Raw genomic sequence first — 20251 nt, forward strand, 5'->3', positions numbered from 1 at the left:
CCTCGGCTTTGTCGCGTATCGATTCCATTCCCCGATGGGTACACCCGGTGTATTCCGATACCGACATTTCTCTCCTCGCGTCGACTTCCAGGGCTGTGCAGTCTCTAAAGGCGAACACGCTCGCCCCGTCTCGCAAACGTGTTTCAAGTCGCAGAGACTCAAACGGCGATGCGTCAATGTCTCGAACGTCTTCACCCCATCCGCGTCTTTTCTTTTGCAGAGCCGAGGAAATCCTCCGATGGATCTGATCGAACGTCGAACGCGAAGAGGAGTACGGAGAGGAACGAAAGGACCAAAGAGGTCGCAGCCCCGCGGGGCTGAAGTTCAGCCGGGGTTGAACAACGGTCGGCAAAGGACACGCGGCGACCGTTGCGATCGTCGCGCGTTTCAACCCCCTAACGCCATCCGTGGACCGTTCCCGAAGCTCGTCCCGCTCTGCCTTATCGAGGCGTGACCCCTGCGACCCCGTTAATTCCGTACTTATCGATTCCCCTCGTTATCAATCGCGCACGATTTCGTTTCGAAGTGGGATGACACGCGCATGCATATACCTCAGCAGCGATGTTTGATTTGTCGTCGATCTATCGGAACCAGAACGATTAAAATAAAAAACAATTTATTAACGACGATCACTATAATTACAATATTATATATCGCGCGTGAAAAGCAATGTTTCACTTTATACATCGTGTTCCTGGATTTTCCTTTCCTCCCTTGCGACCACTCGGAGACAATTGTTCGACCGGGCGGAGCAGGTTCGCCGGAAAGAGTCGTAACGATCGCAAAAGTCTTTCGCACGTTCGCCACTTTCTTCGGCGTAGACTTCCGGCAATGGTAAACCGACCGCGACGCTCGGACTCTGTCCGACGAAACTCTCCCGTTGCGTCGCATACTCGGCCGAACGCGTTGTCGTTCGAACGTTTCATGGAACAGGGCTATCGTACGCGAACGACAAACCATAGCGTATGTGATCGGACAAACCACGAGCGTGCTCGGATCGATACGAGTACAAAGATACGATAAGAGTGTTCGCGAACGGCAGGACCGAACGGAACGTACCTAACAGCGCAACCTTTTTCAAGGAAATCCAGTGTGAACGAGCACGACGCGCCGAGAAGAAATCGTGGTCATCGACGAATCGGTTTCCCTGTTCTCGACCGATCTCCGTTCCTTTCCTGCTGTCTTCTCTTCTCTTCCTCTTCCGTTCTCCGGGTCACTCGAAGCGTCTCGGATGGACCGACCGATGTCTCTCGCCGCGATGGCCGTGCTCGAGCGTGCGATTTTCCGATAAAAGATACGAACGATACGGACGAGGATGGCAGCGACTCGTAGCCACCTGAACGCGATCGAGCACAGAAGCGTTTCTCTCATTCTCGTCGATCGGTCGAGGGCAGTGCTGGTTCTTGCTCCTCCGTGACACGGGTCACCGTGGATGCGTTTCGAATGATTCGCGAAACTGGTGAACCGGAACAGCGACGGAACCGGCGCTCCATTTTTCTAAATTCTTTTAGTCGGTCCCCCGCCATCTTGCTCGAGTCTCTCAACGAGATCCACGCGAGTGTTCGATTCGTACGATTCGGTCGCTGTTTCCGGTCGCGTTTCCCGTGTAAAATACGCTAGCGAATTCCGCCGCTCGGCCATCGACCGATATTTCAACTAAGCCGGACACCAGCACTGCGATTCCGCTGTTTCGTAATATTTACAATGTACATCGACGACGATTACTGGCATAATCTATTGGAGTTTCTCTCGGAATACGTGTACACGGTAGACGGGAGTAGCTGGTACGCGCGGTCTCGAACACGCGCACTCTGAACGGAGTCGAGCCCTTAAATCGCGGGTGTTGTCGGACGACGCGTCTCCATTCCGTTTCGCTTCCAATCTACAATCTTCGGTATTTCGGTATTTCCGCTGCGTTTCTCTAATACGCACTGTTTTACGTCCAGGGCACCAAACACTCGCTGCATCCAAGGCATCTCGTGGCTATTGTTATTTCTTTTTTTTTTTTATTTAAACCTCTCTTTAAATAAATAAATTGCGATCGCTTCGTTTCTTTACTCGGTAGCATTGGACGTCAGAGCATATATCTGTTTTTCGACAACGAGAAAATTATTCGTTCTATTAATTACTCTCTATCTCTCTCTCTCTCTCTCTCGCTCTCGCTCATTCTCTCAATGTCTCACATACAAACGCATACGCTCACCGAAAGCAAGCTTTCACAGGTTTTCTCGGTCTCCCTCGTTACGTCACATTCCCCTCTCGGTTAATTTCCGTTCGTCCACATGTTCCTCGCATCTTTCCCTCGTTTCCCGTTAAAACATTCACGCGGCAATTTACTCTCGTGTTCTCCTTTTCGTTTGTATCTACCGATGCAGAAAATAGTTTGGCTTCAATCGTTTAATGGATTGTTCCGTTAAAAAATTGGTTAAATGGTAGCTCGTAAAACCTGTTCTAAATCCGGTGTCGAATCGTTTTTTTGCGAACGCGGCTCGACGGAAAAGACAGCCCCGGTTCGAGCATGGAAGTACGCTCGGTACACCGCGAATCCTTCTCGCCCTCGTTCGCTTTAGTCGCGGCGTATTTAGAAAAATACTTTGTCCGAACGGATAGATCTAGATCTAGATCGTCGTTATAGATATATCTAGATCTAGGCCGTTGTAAACGCAAACGATACCGCGCCGGTTGCCGCCTCCATACTCGAGACTGGAAGCGTTCGCGGAACTGCTGGCACGAAACTAATTCCCCGCGAAGGACGTCTATAGTAACGCGTTTACGAAATAGTTGATCGTCAACGGATACACGCCGAATCGTACGAGCAAAGAGTGAAACGTTTATACAAGTACTGTTAGCCGGAACGCGCGCGCGGTACGACGTCTCTAGCGTGCGCGATACGTAGGTACCACTGTACGTATCCTTACATATGTTATCTAGCAACTTTTACAATTAGTATTAATACTACTACCGTGGTGCCCTGGCTGTCGGCGAACTACAAACGCACAAGCGCTAAATCGTTCACGGTGCTAGATTCGAATCAAAACTATATCGCTCGACAAAATACGCAAGACGGAACATGCGGTGCACTATTTTCATCTTTCTCTCGTTTCGTGCATAGGACATTTCTCGCGCGATTCGAATGAACATTCACGCAAATTCGTCGAAACGATTCCCCTCGTTTCGAACGACGATGCTGCGTCGCGCGTCAACTCGATCGGGCCAGATCGGATCACGTCGATTCGGATTCGGATTTCGATTCGGATCGAATCATTTCGAACCTAGGATGATCAGCGAACGCGCGTTTCTTCCGAATTTTAAATCTATTCTTCAGCGAAATCAATAGAAAAGCTATATACCAAACACGAATCGATTTCGATCGGCACGAGAATATCTCTCGGTTCTCGATCGTTCTCTTCTATCTTCTTCCTTACTGCCTACGTCGTATCCAGAGTTGGGAAATTTTCTTCTCTCTGTTTGATCGCTCGTTATCGATTGGGCTGTATGCTTGGAACGCGTTAGGAACCTTGATAAGGCAACGAACGAGCCCTTTGTGTGTGTGTGTGTGTGTGTGTGTGTGTGGTGTGTGTTCTTTTTTTCTTTTCTTTTACGAGACGAGTCCTCTTCCAAGTTTAGCGCTCGTTCATGCTTCTTACGATTCTCGTCTAATCTCGTCTAATTTCACGCGCACGAAAGCATTTTCAGTGATTCTTTGGTAAGAGAGAGACCCGGTGCCCGTATGATTCTCCTTTTACGCATCTCAAATCGTTTTATCCCTGTATCGATTCGTCGCAATTCTAGCTTTATTCGACGCTTTACATCGTACGTTGATATAGAAGATCGCAAAGCACAAAAATCTCGCAAAAGCTCGTGCCGCGTGGTTCGCTTCGCAATCGTACCGCTATCGAATTTAGTTAACGTCCAACGAACCGTGCCGTCGCGGGCACGTAAATCAAAGGTTTCTCCCATGGTTTGCTACGCGATGGGTATAAATTTCAAACAGCCGCGCGACCGGGAATGTACGAAAAGGAAACTCGAACGTTTGAGAAAACTAGAAACAATACGCGACCGGATGATCGTCGAATGTCGGGGAAACTAATTAGATACGTTGATATTGATCATTACCGCGTAATTTCGCGTATGACAACTAATCCCGGACAATAGCTCTCGAATAGTGCGAAATCTATGACACGCGTTTAACATCGAGAAATATCGAAATTTTTTAGGACAAACGTAGGGATGATCGAGTAGAATACAACATTCGTAAAGATCAGTATTTGTTAACAGACAAAATAGCAATTTGTATACAAAACTTTCTCCAAACAATTTCATATCACAGCACTAGCTATAAATACAACGTTGGAAAGAGAGCTAAATAGGAGAGCCGAGCCAATGTTACGTTAAAAGGACGAAAGAACGCATCGAATGAAATTTTGCGCAAAAATTGCATGCACTGCGAGAATCATCGGACCGAGGCTCCATCTTGCTTTTCCCATTAATATTTTCACGACAGAGAGCTTAGTATGCTGCGCATCGAAGGTCAGATAGAAACAATTTGCCGAGAGCAAAACGGAAATAATTTTTCACAGTCCTTTGTAGCAAAAACAGCCGCAGACATTTCGCTGCGGTCTATTAAATGCTTCGGTTCTTCTATATCACATGTGCATCAATTTTCGCACTTGCTCGTTTACAAAATGTTGTTCACTTAGTTCTTAGTTCTTTTTTTTTCTACAGACAAAGACGCGACGCGATATTTAACACGCCAATCGTTATTGTCGTCGTCGTCGTCGCTGTTGTCATCGTCGCTATCGTCATCGTCGCTGTCGTCGTCGTTGTTGTAGTAGTCGTCGCTGTCGTCGTCGTCGTCCTCTTCATCTGCCTTCTGTTATTTTTCTTGCATTTAATAGCGCGATCGTCACATCACATGTGTGTATATATACATAGACATACGGTGTGTGTATATATGTATACATATACGCAGAGACAAGAACGAATCACCCTCTGATGATTGACCATGCCGTATACGGAAAGTAGAACGGATCAACCATCCATTCGTGATGTCGTCGATGACAGCGGAGGGTGCGGATGATGTACCAAGGCCGGAATAGCAGCTGCGTCAGATTGCTGACTGCCGGTCGTAACCGAACAAGGAATAGGGTGTTGCTATTTCTTGGTCGGCGTACCCCGTTGGGTTAATCCTTCGAAACGTTTGAACGTATAATTTATGAATACCCAGTCCTTGTAATTCACTTCTCCGTCCTGAGGCATCGGCGCGGATGCTAGAATCGCCAAGAAAGTCGATCGTTTCAGTTTCTATTTCAATCGATTCGTTCAGCGACAGGGACAAAGCAAGTTTTGCGTACTTACGTATCTCTAATTTTACATCCGGGAATTCGTCGAAATTTGAGGTGTCGTCAATGGAACGTACCTCGACCGGAATCGCGGCCGGTCTCTCCCTGATATGTTCCCAATCAACACCGCGGAAGAACGGCGCTAACTTCAGCTCTTCGATACCTCTTTGCGCACCTAAAACACCATGGAAATCGTCAGCCGCCGCGCGCGTGCCTAACCGAACGTAATCGTTTCGAAGCGCTATGTAACATTCACGTAACAGATGAATCGAATTCTTGTCCTCTTTTCTTTTCACTTTGAACAACATCATCGTGATATTCACCTAATCTTCTGTCGGCTTCGCAACAAAACCTGATTATAGTGTCCTTAGCTTCCTCGCTAATGGGAATTTCCGGCGGAAATACCAAAGTCTCTCTCCAATTCATTACTTTTCTGTACGTCTCTTGCGGATTCTCGCTGCAGAACGGAGGATAACCTGAACGAGAGGAATGTACAGAATTGAAGGCACAATTTAAAAATAGAATAAGCTACAGAGAAGTCAAGTACACGGAGTCGACTGATTACCTATTAGCATTTCGTACATGATTACCCCCAGAGACCAACAATCGCAAGCTGGCCCGTAACCAGTCTGCAAAAACACTTCTGGAGCTATATAATCGGGCGTCCCCACCGTGCTATAGGCCAGCGCTCTTCTGTTTCGTTTCCAGCTCTCGGCTCTCCTTTTGCTGTCCCTCGCTCCGCCGCTGCCGCTGCCGCAGGACGTCACTGTACGAAAAAATACGCCGAATGACGAGCGCCGTGTCGTTCGCGTAAACGCGTTCCCGAGTTCTCATCGGAAACCCGGCACAGAATACTCACTGAAATCAGACGGTTTCGCCTGACTGAGATCTCTGTAGAAATCGGTTCTGTGCGACTTCTTCAGTCCCGTGCACAGCCCAAAATCGGAAAGTTTAATATGCCCCCGTGCGTCCAGCAACAAATTGTCCGGCTTGATGTCTCTGCGGGAAAAGCGAGCGTCATCGAAACGAAGGGAAGAGGCAGGACTTACCGATTGTTCGCGCTTACCTGTGAATAAAACCAAGCTTATGAATCGAGTCGATCGCCAAAGCCGTCTCGGAAATGTAAAATTGCGTGCATTCCTCGGAAAGCGTATCCTTCTTCATCAGCAGTGTCATCATATCACCTGGAATCACACGATAGACGAAAAATGGTAGACCGAGATAATCCGACCATGTTCGTTGAAAGAATGCTTACCGCCCGGAAGAAACTCCATTATCAGATAGAGGTTTATAGGATCCTGAAAGCTGTAGTACATTTTCACAACCCACTGATGATCCGCTTCCACCAGGACATCTCTTTCAGCTCGGACGTGCGCCACTTGCTCCTTCTGCAGCATATCGGCTTTTCTCAGAATCTTCATGGCGTAGACGTGTCCGGTGTCCTTCTTCTGCACGAGTCTCACCTATTCCGATCGGCAAAGTGCAGGTTAATTCGAGGTACAGTTGGATTCGATTCGATCGAGAGATTCGCGAGCGGTAAGACGGAAAGACGAGAACCTACCTCTCCGAAGGCGCCTCTGCCGATCACTTTGAGCGGCTCGAAGTCTTCCACGCCGAGTCTGGAGCGCTTCAGACGAAGGAACTCGGTCTCCTTCTGAGCGTGCTGCAGCCGCTTCTCTTGCTTCTGTTGCTCCGAGAGCCCTTCATCTTTCAATGATTCCTCTAGCTTCGCGAGCCTCTGCTTGCGCTCGATGTGCTGGGCTATCAGATTACTATAGTAATTCTCCAACGTCACCTGACCACGTAAATGCAAATATAAGTGGAGCGTGCGTGCGTGCGCCGGGGCGAGGGGGGAACCGCGAGAGAAACGGCGAAAATCCGGGGGGGGTATCGAAGAAACGCGGAAAACTCGAGCCTCACCTTGGCCTTCGTAGCCTTGTCCAATGTGTGGCCGCTAAATCGAATCGTGCTCTCCGTGGCCGCCATCTCCAACACCCCTGTAACATGCGTGCAAAACGAGGTCAGGACAGTGTCGCGCACCAGTCTCCAGAGCCGAGGTGATCTCGCGCCACGACACTGACACGGATCCTTCCGCGCTGGATTCTCTTTCCGTGAAAACGCCGGCGCGACGATCGGAAAAACATTTCCAGATTCGCGTCGACCCGACTTGTCGCTTGTGCCAGCGCATCCTTCCGATGCCTTCATGCTCTTTCTTACTCTACTACTTCCGAAAATCGTGGACACGCTGAAATTATCTTTAAAACAGACGCGTTTCTCTGGAAGACAGTCGGGATGACAACGAATTGAGTGGCTTAGAAGCCAGCACGGTTTTCGAATGGAGTCAATAATATTCTTTCTAGTTATTTAAGGATTTGTTTCTTTGTGCCTTCTGGATCGGGAAGGCCTTGTTTTTATAGCTTCTGAGTACGCTGTGTAATAATTATATATTAACAGATCTACCGAGAAGTTTACCTGACTTTTTCAAATTTCTTCGTGAGAGCCACAATTATGCAGTCGTTACGATTTCAATTGGGTATATATCGATTTAGGTATTGCTACATCAGATTCCTTAATCATTTCTCAAGTGTCTACACCATTTCGGTAATTACGAAGGAAATGAGGGTCAGGGATGGGTCAACCTTCGACGAACTGACCATTCGAATTGAACGCTGCAGGCACGTCGGCAGCTTTTCGCGTAAGGTTACGGTGGATTCATCGGAAGGACACTATTTTCACGTTCCACGCGCTCGCCCTCGAGCCGTATTTCGCGATCCGATCCACGCGGAACTAGGGAGTAGGTACAATGACGTCACGCGCTGATTACATTACGGATTACAAGGCCGCATTAAACTATTTCAGAAGCCTTACTCCGCGAGGCTCTGTTGCGTTCAGTCTGCAAATAAAAGGTAACGTAACACGCGAGGAATGTGCAACAAGGAACAAAAGAATTCTGGAAAAGGACGAATTGCCCCTACCAATGCGAAACCAGCTTTCACGCGTTTAACACCTCGACTGCCGAGTAAACACTCGTCGAAACTCCCATGCGGTCGGAACAGATTCCTTAATAAAGCAGTTACTAAGGAACCAAGGAAATGAATATTCAAGTTTACGTAAAAAACCGGTGTCACCGAAATGTGGGCGACGTGGCAGTCGAAGTGTCGAGAGAGCTGAAAAAACAGTCGTTGTCGTTATCACTGGCATTGTTATTATCGTTATCGTTGTTTTTATCCATTAGCCATTAGACATTGACCTTGGATTATCGTAGTCGGTTGCCATCGATGATTCATCCATTCAGCGGATCGGCGTTAGATCGAAAGAGAGCGAAAACGAATGGAAGGAGGAATACTGTTAAACGAATACGCGCGGTGAGCAAAACAACGGATACTCGGCCAACGTCGACTGTGCGGCTTCCGCGCGACAGTAATTACGCAAACATGATTCCGAAAGCTTTGATAAGGGAACCGAAAAAAGTACGCTCCGCGCGACGTCCGATACTCCTCGGACACCATGTATCGAGCGATACTGTCGTATTCTTGGAATTCAACGAGACATGTTCCCTTCGAGTCCTTCCGAAGGATCGGTTTTAATTGGGTTGCTTAAATTATTTCAACGGAAGATATTTACGGAAACGATTCCTGACGGGAGCGTCGATCGGAAAAGCGAAAGAAACTACGGTTCCGAGTGGAACTGTCGTGCCTCAACGAACGATATTTACGGGAACGATCCGGAGACAGAGTTCGTTTAAATCCGTCGCAATTACGGAGCCAGTCGGCACGGCCGTGTTCTGTCATTCCGAGTGTCCGCGCGGTGAAACGTCTAGAAAAAGCCTGGACGAACAAGCGGGCGAGTACGGCGACCATCGAGGAGGGCATGAGTCACCTATGCAAGCGTAGGCGTCGATGGTAACGCGCTTATCGCTGCGAGTGCTTTTAGAAATTATTTACGTTCAACGATCGTGTAAATAATGGAAGGCGTGCTGCTGCTCCTCGAGCGGCTCGCGTTCAATGCGCCTCTGCCCGAATCGAAACGGAACGGAACGGAACGAAGCCGAGCGAAGCGGAACGGAACCAAACGATGCGGTCCTATCTGTAATTGCATGTACGGTCGCTAAGTAATTGCGAGAAACTCGTACTCTGCCGTGTAATGGAACATTCGGAGAGTCACTTGGCTGTGTATTTTCGTGCGTGTCACTTCGAGTCATCGATCAAGAACGACCACCTCAACCGTTCTATCCGAGGGCGTCCAACCCCTCGGCTACGGCAGAATTTTGCGTCAGCGCGCATTTCTGAGGAAGCGTATCGAAACACCGGATTGGACCGAATCGAGCCAATTGAATTGATCTATGCCAGCCGCAATTATTGCCGATATTTTACGCCTATGGGCGCCAACGGCGCACCGAAAGCAAATTTTTCAAGCGCCTGTGGCCGCCGACGGTTGCCAAGGGGTTAATCTGCGACCGTTATCGATCGTTCGTGACGATCGATTAGATTCAAAGAGGCGACTGTCGTCGGACGAATTTTTACCGAAAACTTTGTCTAACCTTCGGGACGGTTCTCCAAGGTGAAACGGATATGGAGCAACGTCGTTTTAAAGCGGTTGGAACAGTCGAATCCCTTCGGTTCGCGCAACGAACCTCTTTCGACTCGTCCCGTGTATTTCTGTTAATTACCAGGACGGAGGCAGCGGCGTACCATCGCGGAGAACTGGAACGACGTCTCAAAGGATCGTTTTCCACTAATTAATAATTAAGACAATGCGTGCGCGCAAACAACGACGGCGATAAATTTTAATGGCTCGCGTATTGATTTTCCCCGGTGGCGGCGAACGGGAGAATTCAGCGCGTGCCACGTCGGAATCGGACAAACGGTACATTCACCTACAAACCTGCACGGTCGTACGATTTCATGAGCGGAGATTACGAGATTTCCGAAACCCGCCTCGATTTCGTCCCCCGCGGAACCGCGCGGACGTGGGTAGGTCCTCGGGACGAATGTGCCGCTGGAAAAAACGGCAACGATCCACTTTCTCGGCGCGACCGATATGCTTGCTCGATCGGAATATCGGAAAGTCGAGGAGGGTGGCGAACGTGGCTGTACTTAGGTGTAACGGCGCTGTTCGTAAAGACTTCCTTCCTTCTCCTTTTCCGTTTCCTCGTTCCGTCGTTTCGGCGTCGATCGTTCACGGACACAGTTGCGGAAGACGTTCGCGAGTCGACATCGAACCGTGCGAGTCCACGATCCACGGGGTAACTCGATCGAGCTTCGCAGCGAGCTCCGATTGTGCAGGCTGCACGAGGAATGCCGCTCTCGGGCGACAGTTCGCCGGCGATTTTGGGAAATAGGCGAAACCCGGCGACCGGGATTAAACGGGAAGATTACTTTGGAAAGTAGGGCGAGTTCGAAACGCGCGTTTGCACTGGAACGCCACTCTTCCATAGTCCGTTGAGCGCGATCCTCTATCGTTGGGACGTTTGCGACTTCTCTGACGGTTTAGGAGGTATTTAAAGGGTCGGGAAGTACGTTTCGTTTCGGGAAAGGAAAACGTTGCGTCGGATAACACCGCATTCCTGTCGCTCTCCCCGCGTCTTTGATTGTGTTCATCGTTCTATCGCATTCGCTTAACCGCTTGTGATTCGAGGAAAAGTAAAGTAAGGCATAGCTTATGGTTACGACGTTGCAATTGAAATTGAAATTGAAATTGAAATTGAAATTGAAATTGAAATTCGAATTTGGCTCGAGTAAGCGACTCTAGTCCGTTCAATGGCGCGCGAATACGCCCGCCCGCTTCGATGTACGCCGCTGTGTTCCGGCCTCGTGCTCTTTCACCTACTAACGGTTACTTTATTACGGTTCCTCGAGTCTCGGTAAACTGCTCGGCTACGCTTCGCGATGGCGACCTTCGCGCGCGAAAGATCCATCCCGTGCCCGGCCAGCCGCGATTCGTCCGGCTGGATCCTCGGCCGCTTTCGAACGCGTTTCTGGTAACACGATCGTCCCGACTATTTCGCGATCTGCTTCGCGTTACCAATTTTCTCGAACGAAATCCCAGATCGGTGGGAACTGGCCGTCGCGAGCTCTCTCGCGCGTCGAAACACAGAAACGGGGATGTTATTTACGGGCCACGAGGTAGCCGCGTTACGCAGATTCGTCACGGGTTCGTCGCAGAATCGATGCGAGCGAGGCACGGATCGTGCAGGATCGTAACACGATTGTAACACGATTGTAACACAATTGTAACGCGACTCCGACACGTCCCCGTGTAAACGGATCACTCCAATTCCACGTAGCAGTGAAAATCGGCGTGATTCTGGTTCCGCGAGTTCGCTGTTTACGCGGAGAAAGAGCAGACCAGCCGTCGTATTCCACCGTTCATGGAGAACTTCTGAAAGAAAGACGCTTCGAGTCGTCCCTCCCGGCAAATCGTTCGTCGCAATTGTTCCAATCGCGTCGAGCCCGCGTTACGTAAAGGAACCTACGGCCGCGACGACGTGCTGGGAACAGCCATAACGGTACGGAACGAGAACGATCCCCGAAAAAGCCGAACAACCCGATCCGCGGGCGAGTCACTCGCAATGAAAACTGTAAGTACCTTCTTCTTCGTTATAATCGACGAGGGATTTTCGCACGACTGCGCATCGTTCGACGAGTATTTCGATTCGGTCAGCTGAGAATATCGCGTGGTCGTGGTGTGTATCCAATTTTAGCGGGCCTCGGGAGGACCGCGGACTACGCACGCGTTGCAACCAGAATCGCGAGAAGAATGCATAAACCGTCGAGTCTCACTTGGTCGCGACTGTTCCGCTCTCGTTCTCGCGGTTCCCCGCGGCGAGCGACGATCGATGATCGATGATCGACGATGATCGTCGATCGCCGATCACCTACGTAACGAAGGTATCAGGCACACCGACAACTTTTCCGCACGAAATCCTCGCGACCTCCCGAAACGCGCGCGAGAGCTGCTCCTCCACTCGAAACGCGTCGCACGAGCGCTGACCGGCGACTCACTCCCGCTCGGCCTCTTTCTCCGGCCTCTTCTCACCGAGTGCCAGCCGATCGGTGCGCGGAGCGGTATGGAGCGGTACGGAGCGGCGAGCAGCGGCGTGCAGTGGCGTGGAGCGGCGTGGAGCGGCGTGGAGCGGTGTGAAGCGGCGTGGAGCGGCGTGAAGCGGCGTGGAGAGATCTCTTCGAACTTGGAGCAACTCTTGTCGACGAACACGAGAGAGAACCCGGGAGAGGATCGGAGAGAAAGAGAGAGGCCGCTGGTGGGAGGGGGTCGGGAAAGGGGAGGAACCAAAACAGCGACTCCAAGTTGTCACCTGATCGCGGTCGTCCGCCTGCGCGTTCGCTCCTCCGTCTTCTCCGCGTCGTCCTTCCTCTACATCCCTCTCTGCGACCCGCCGCGCTACGATTCCTCTGCAAACGGTACCGCGCGCGCCTCGTCCGTGTCCTCGTCCACCCTTATCCTGTTTCCTCGCCGACACTGCTACCTGCACACCGTCGGCGTCACAGCGACAGTCACAGTCATCGTCACAGTCATCGCTGACCTCCGAAACGAGTGTCCTCCGCAGCCCCCGCGTCCTCGATCGCGCGCTACTCCGAACGTTCTACGGTCTTCCCTAGATTCGAGTACATCGAGGACCTACCGAAACCCGTCAATAACCGCCCAGCGATACGAGCGAGTCGAGGGACCACGGAGATTCGTCGATTCCATCGCGAGGCTGTCCCCCGACATCGGTTTGCCCGGCTCGCGAACGAACATCGCGGTTACTGGTACGCGGCTCGAAGTAGAAACATTCGTGCCAGGGGTGCGCGGTAAGATAAAATCGATCGAGTATCCGCCGCAAAGACGATTCGTACCTGCGAACGCGCCGCGTCGTCGTTCTAGTTCCACTTCCGCGTAGCAACTTTAAGCTCCAGCCCGTTTCGAACGGTAATTACGGAATCTCCGGGGAAAAAAGCGACGTCGGCGAACAAAACATTCGTTCGCCTCGACGTCACGAGGGCGACGCGTGGAACAGCTGATCGCGTAACGAGTCGAAACCCGATAATCCAATTTCGTTGGAAGAGTCGGCGCAGCTCGCCCCGACGGAGCGTCGATGGCGTTTCGACGGAGGAAAAAGCAGTGAATCGTCGGTGAACCGAGCGTTCGGCTCGACGCCACGGGAAAGGGCTAAGTCCGTCGAGTTTGATCGCGCCTTCCGACGTCGATGCTGCGGCAAACGACGGGGGGCGGTCTGCCAGTGGCGCGGATCGGGGGCAGGAGAAGAGCCGGCGGAGGGTTGGAAAAGGAAGAGCTCGCAAGAACGGACGAGAGCGGGCGAGAGCAGACAAGACCGAGCCCGAACGAATGCAGGCAAACGAAGCTTTCTCTTTGGCGCGGGACGCGTTGCGAGCGTCTCGAACGCTCGTGAAATACCTGGCTGGTCGTTTGCGGGCACAAACGCAATGGCGCGCGGCGCTCACGTTGCCCTCTATCCACACCGTCTACCTCGACACGTGGGAATATTGATTTCGCCGCGTCAGCTGCTCGCTCGCTGGCTCGCTCGCTCGTTCGCTCGCTTTCGCGACACTCGTCCATCGCTTCTCGTTCGTCGTTCGCAGTCAGTAAGTAGTCGGTTAACCGACAGTTTGTCCTTACCCCGACAACACGGGGTACGTAACTTATGAAAATACGCGACTTTGCTCCGTCCGAATCGGCTGATCGGTTGGCCGGAGAATCGAGCTCCCCGACTTTGGTCTTGTTTTTCGAGCAGCGGAGCGCAGCCCCGTGCTTTCCGTAGTCATTTTTGTCGTTGTCATCGTAATCTACATTCTCGTTCTCGACATTCCATGGAGTCCTCGTCGGGACCGGCGAACGAAGAAGACACGCGGAGAAAGAAAAGCACGAGATGGCCGCGGTGCACCGAAGAAACCGAGTACCGGCCGGCCAAACGCCGAACGGAGGCGAAAAGAAAGGCGTCAGCCATCTTGTCCTGCGTTCATTCATCGTGCAGGAACATCAGCTTTTCGAAACGAGTGGGAAAAGCGAGCGGAGACGCTCGATACGTCGACGGTTTTCCTTCGAACGGCGAAAGTGAGGCGAGAGTAGTCGGGGATTTTGGAGGGAACGCGCGTTACGATCGTCGGGCTAGTCGTCGCGTGGATCGAGTCCATCGCTCTCCGTATCTCCTCGGCGATAACCCTTCTGTAGTATTTCGTACCTGTGTTGCCACGGTAACAGCCTAGATTCGAGAGGCTGGGAGATCCGGAGCCACGAAGGAGACAAAGGGGCAGACAGAGTATGGCCGCGCGCGCGCAAATATATCTAGCAACGGTGAGCGGAGAAATGGGAGGAGGAGGAGGAGGAGGAGGAGGAGGAGGAGGAGGAGGAGGAGGAGGAGGAGGAGGAGGAGGAGGAGGAGGAGGGAAACGAGAGGAAACGAGAGGAAAAAACAGTCGTTGCAGTCCGTTTGTTTCTTTCTGTTCGAGACTTCCGGTATCGCGTAGGCTCGCCGTAAACACCGGTTCTCTGGAATACACGCGAGCAGATTAACGAGATCGAACAGGCGAAACGGACGCAATCCCGACGAGCGCTCGAATTATCTTCTTTATTTTCCTTACTCCTCGACGTTCAACCTTGACACGATTACTCCACCGTGCTTTCGCCACCTTCTTTTCTATCCACGTTCGAGAAACATTCCTCAAAGTAAACACCCTTTCGATGCGATTGCGGGAATTCCGTTCGCGACCCGACCTCGCCCCGAATTTCGTTTCTCCGGGGTCAGTTGGAAATCCAGGAGCCCATCTCTTTCTCCTTCCACTCGTCCCGACCTCTCCGCCAGCAAGCTTTCCTCTAGACTTAGGGCATACCGCCAAATCGAACGAGTCCGCTAAAGAGAATGGTAGGGAACGTCGACGAGGCGGTCGCGCGTTCGTCCCTGTATCGCGCCGGGGAAAATCGGCTGAACCGAAGAGATCGATCGGGACGCGAGGCGATCGAGCATAACGCAACGACCGACTCGCGCCCGCGGAACAACGATGGGAACGGAAGTCGCTTGGGAACCACTATACGCGTATAATCTCCGCATAGGTGGACGGACGGGTGTATCGTGGAAGAACGTGGCGCACGAAAAATGAAGCGCGCGTGCGCGACAACCGTGCACGCTCGAATAGATTAGCACGCAACGGATGGCTTCCAATGGGTGTTGAAAAGTGAAAGTACATCCTTCTGCCGAGCAACGTTTCGTTTTCAGTTATTTCGCCGCGAACGCGCGCCGTGTGTTCTCGTTCGCGTCGGAGTATCGGCCGATTCGCGGGCGGCGCAACGACGCGTGTCTCCGCTGTAATCCGCCGAGTCTCGTTCCGTATTTCCATCGAGTCGTGTTCGGCCGGATAAAAAGCGGCGTTCAACGAGCGAAATGTACGGAAGGTCCGGAGAAACGATCGGCCGGTTGGTCGGAGAAGCGTCGAGAGAATAGAAAGTTAACGGTACCGTGTTCCTTTTTAATCGACTCGGCCCACGAGTACGGATCAGAATTACTTACGATCAGTTCCCCGAACTGACCTGAAAGATAAGAGTTGGCGCACGTTACGTAGCTGCACATCTGCCCAATCTTCGTCCACGCTGTTTTGAACAGTTCCGAATCGTACATCGAGGACGACTGGCGGCGCACCTTGCACGTTGCACCTTCCTTCGTTGTCGACGTCGGTCACCGTCAATCGAGACCCCTCGATTCCCTTTACGCGATCGTCTCTGGTTTCGGTGACATCGTTCGACGGTTTCGCGCCGCACGCGTTCGATCGCGCGTCGACTTCGACGTCGCGGAGAGATCCTGCGAAAGCGAAGCTGCGAAGATCGGATCGAGGCTAATCGACGCGCAGTATTCGCGTCCGCAGAGTTTATTTCCTCCTGTCCCCGAATTCGAAGGTCAAGATCCGTTGCGAGTCGGACCTGCTCAGGGACCGTGGCATTTTACTACGTGATTCGCTGCGCGATCCGTCGCTCGATCGGTAAACGGTCGGATCGCCGAAAGTGGATCGAGAACCGTTCGTCGCGTTGGCGGGCGGCGATCGGGAAAAGTAACGGCGACGCGAGACACTGTTCCGAGAGAGCAGCCGACGAGTATGTGTAAATAACTAATTGTTATCCTTGACTCTGCATTAAATCCTGCTACATCGAAGCGGCCTTCGTGCTCCCGACAGATTACGTCACCGAAGGCGTACAACCAACTAGCGACTGCCGCGTGCGGTGCACACGATTCCTACGCAAACGAATCTGAAATACTGGGCTGAGCCTCGACTCGATATTTCAAAAGAGTCTGCACCGTTCTCACAATCGTTTTCCTCGCTCGTCTCGCGCGGAGTCATGACATAGAACCGTCGAGACTCGATGTCGTTCACTCGTGAACTTACAAACGTTCGAAACACGTTCACGAGTTCGAGGAAATGTGTCGATAAGCGACATTCGTTTCGTGCGTTATCGAACGTGCGCCATACATTATCGCGGCTTGCTAATCAGCGGTCTAAAATGCTTCGGTAATGTATGTCGAAACTGTCCTTCGTTCGTCTTCCTCGATAGTCTAAAGCGTTTGAAACGTTTCGGTGATCGTTTATCGAGAAACAGAGGGAACATGGGATTGATACGCGGTGAAGTTTTTCTACTTCGACCCCTTCACCCCTTAACCGTTCGATCTGCGCGCGTCGCGCGGTTCGCGAGGATACACCACGGACGAGGACAGGGGCACGCACTCACTCCTGATTCGCACGAAGCAGTTTTCAGAAATACGGCTTTCCGTATCGACGGATCCTCGTCTGCGCGAGTCGAGTCGGCTTTATTCGGAGAAGCTGATTCTCGCCTCGCCCTCGAAACGGCTCGTTAAGTCGCGAATGAACTTATACCGAGTACGGTCTCTATCGATAACTGTCCGCGCGCGTCCGCGATCGCGACTCGGTGACCCTCTAACCGAGTGACTGAACGATCGACTAACTGTTCGTTGCTCGGACGAGCTCGATCGGACACGACCGAGTCCGACTAGATGACACGCGTTATGAAAATAGGGGGAGAACTCGATGCGACCACGCGTGACACGCGAAAGCACGCTCGTTTCTCGTTTGCATGACGAGACGGACGTGCCGCTTACCTACACGCCGCTTGCCACCGCATTGTCGCTCGTAATGTCGCAATAACGGAAAGATACTACTTTCTAAAGATAATCTCCATCTTTCACGTTTCATTCCCTGATTCGTCACCCGCCGATCGGCCGCTCTTTGTTCTATACCCGCCGGTTCATAATAAAATGCGCGTGCTGGCGGATGCCGAACGAAAGTCGGCGCGATTCGCGCGGCTCTTCGTGAACAATGAGCATCGTTGACCGTTGGCCGTTGGCCATTTGCCGTTTGCCATTCGCCACTCCCGATCGTCATAGCGGTGGTGGCAACCGGGTGACGCCATCGATCCACGGTTGCACGCGCTCTTCGGGTAACTGTATCTCCGATCAAAGCATGAGCGGCATGATCGCGCCAGCGCGTATATTCTACGCACGAACGATCGAACCGTCTAAACGGCCGAGAAGCGTACGGTTTCCCCCGAAGCAGCAATATTTTCCGGGATGCGGCAACAGGCAAGCGGACGATTCGATTCGCGGCAGCGAACGTTTGACGCGATACGCGAGATCGATCGGCGGAGGTCCGTGAACGATAGGACTACCGACCTCGGGGATGGAGAGGCGAGAAAAGCGAAAGGAGCTGCCATAAGTGGCACGGCCGAACACGCTCAACAATGAAATTTTAGGGTAACACTGCCGTACATCCGCGCAGTAACCGATTCTAACGAAATCTTAAGATACCGCGAGAATCGCACATGTCGAATAACTTTCTCCTTTGGAAAAATCGTCGCTGACATTCAGTTTCGAGACAATCGCGAAATTCGAGCGCGATCGCGCGGCTGTGTCGTCTCATGGACGCGCCCACGTATGAAGAATGCAACGTAGTGGTAGCAACAGTTTTTCGCGATTATCTCGGGACAACGAACGAAACGCGATGCAATGGGACGAAGTGCGTGAAGTGTAATAGCGCTGCGAACTTCACGGAAAGATTCGAATAAAGTTTGAAAGCGAGATACGCCGCAAATGATTTCGATCCACTCGATCATTTTGCGCCCGTCTTCAAACTCCTTCGAAGGAGTTTCACTGGAACGGATTTTGAAAGGTCGTGACGCTCCAGCGCGTCTCGAAAAACAGTCCTTTCGCTTTCCAAAGGAAATTCCTCGTTTCGATTCTAGAAACGAACCTGCCGGTCCGCAATAGATTTCGTGGACTCCGTTATTCGCGAGAACGACGCGAGTGCACGGCATTTCCACTTGCTCGTTGGACAGAATGATTTCAACGATGCGACACACGCTTGATACGCATCTTGCTCGAGTACCTGTGTAGAACCTTCTGCAGAGATTACGAGCCAATAACCCCGCGTCGCGTTGCATCGCATCCGATAACAGATAGCAGTGGCATGACAACGCTCTCCTCCCACCCCTTCGTCGTTCAGACAAGAAAATCGCACCACGCGATGTTAATACCGCGATCATGCAAACGGGAGAAACACGTGAGCGAACAGAGGCTGCAACTGACGACTCGATTAAGGAACAATCGATTTAATAATTCTATTCCCCATTGTCGCTATTCCTGCTTCACCCGTGACGATTTCACAGTATTCCGAATGCACGAAATCCAACGTTTCCTACGTACTTCGAATTTTGAGTTTCGCGTCGTTTCAAGATCCCCGATATTCAGAGCAAAACGGTGCATAATGGATAACGGTTCGAAAATCCAAGAGCGTAACCCAAGCTCCAGTTTGTGCGTGAGTCGAAACTCGCGCTACAGCTGCGAACATCGGTATCGATCGATCGAATCGTACGCGATAACGCGAAGCGCAATGAATCCCTCGAAGATCGTTCGGTGAATTGTTCGGCGCGTTCGCATCGCGCGATTCGCTGGTAAAAAATGGGAACGGCACACGACGCACAGAAACGACGCGTCCAGGCGTACGTCGGGACCAACCAGAACGGAACGATCGGGACGTTGCTGGTTATAAATAACGGCCTTATGTAAGCTGTTTTTTTCTTTTGTTAGGCTAATTAGCAAGTCGAGTAACGAAACGGCATTGTCGAGGTGGAAGATCGTCGGTGGCCGCGACACGTTGCTCCCGATTGCGAGTTTTCTCGTGGGTGGCGAATGCGGACCACGTAACGGGTATTTGCTCGCGAGTAGCTGTGCGGCTAATCAAACGCGGGGAAGAAATCGCGACTGCCCACCCAACGTTTCCCTCCCTTTTCCCTCCGATTCGCTTGCGAGAGGAGGGTCGGACATAGAAATCTGTTTTCGAATGGAACCATACGCGCGTACCACGTATCTAGAATTGAAAAACCTTCGTGGCTCTTTCGCCAATGGTCCTCCGTTTTCGAAGAGAGCCACTTTCAACCCTTCGCGAACGAACGTCGACATTTCAGCGAAATGAAATGGCTGTGTTCGCAAGACTAAGTCAACGAATGACTTGATTACTCGAATAGCAAGAAAGCGCGTTTCCTTTCTTTCTACTGTCTCAGCGATTGACGTATAATTAAGTTTGTATGTTATGGTAATTAGACGGTTAGACGCCTACTTAACAAGATACAGCAGTAGCGCGGTTCAGTTTTCCTCTGTGTCTCTCCTTTGAATTGCAACCTCTAATTAACTAGTATTCTATTATTCTATTATTATTCTATTATTATCATCAACCCTCTATCACAGTGACCCGCAAACTTAAACCTTATTTTCCTTGAAAAGGACCATTGTCGAAAGAGCCACGAGGGCTATTTCTAGATACGCGCTATATACAAGGTGTCATTCAAAGAGCGTCGTGCCCTCTCCTCGTGAGTCGAGATTTATCCGAAGGTGAATC

The 20251-nt window shown here is 51.4% G+C and overlaps 1 protein-coding gene across 14 annotated transcripts in view; it reads right to left on the minus strand.

Moving 5' to 3' along the window:
- Positions 1 to 599: 599 nt before the first annotated feature.
- The window catches only part of trc (Serine/threonine-protein kinase tricornered), a 30391-nt gene continuing 10739 nt past the window's right edge, over positions 600 to 20251 (minus strand). For 6 of the 14 annotated variants that reach the window (XM_031993028.2, XM_031993043.2, XM_031993039.2 and 3 more), the window contains 9 exons: positions 7263 to 7339; positions 6904 to 7137; positions 6598 to 6805; positions 6409 to 6526; positions 6202 to 6341; positions 5908 to 6108; positions 5666 to 5818; positions 5359 to 5517; positions 600 to 5270 (listed from right to left, as the gene is read on the minus strand). In XM_031993028.2, the coding sequence (XP_031848888.1) occupies positions 5155 to 5270; positions 5359 to 5517; positions 5666 to 5818; positions 5908 to 6108; positions 6202 to 6341; positions 6409 to 6526; positions 6598 to 6805; positions 6904 to 7137; positions 7263 to 7339 (1406 nt within the window). In that variant the 3' untranslated portion in view covers positions 600 to 5154. Of the gene's footprint in view, positions 5271 to 5358; positions 5518 to 5665; positions 5819 to 5907; positions 6109 to 6201; positions 6342 to 6408; positions 6527 to 6597; positions 6806 to 6903; positions 7138 to 7262; positions 7340 to 7814; positions 7957 to 8592; positions 8645 to 10226; positions 10804 to 11930; positions 12375 to 12657; positions 13078 to 13198; positions 13224 to 15884; positions 16153 to 17072; positions 17311 to 20251 lie in introns of those variants that run through there. The other 8 variants (XM_031993037.2, XM_031993071.2, XM_031993079.2 and 5 more) reach the window with 8 other exon arrangements.

Source organism: Nomia melanderi, chromosome 10, assembly GCF_051020985.1.
Source record: "Nomia melanderi isolate GNS246 chromosome 10, iyNomMela1, whole genome shotgun sequence".
NCBI classification, from domain to species: Eukaryota; Metazoa; Arthropoda; class Insecta; order Hymenoptera; family Halictidae; genus Nomia; species Nomia melanderi.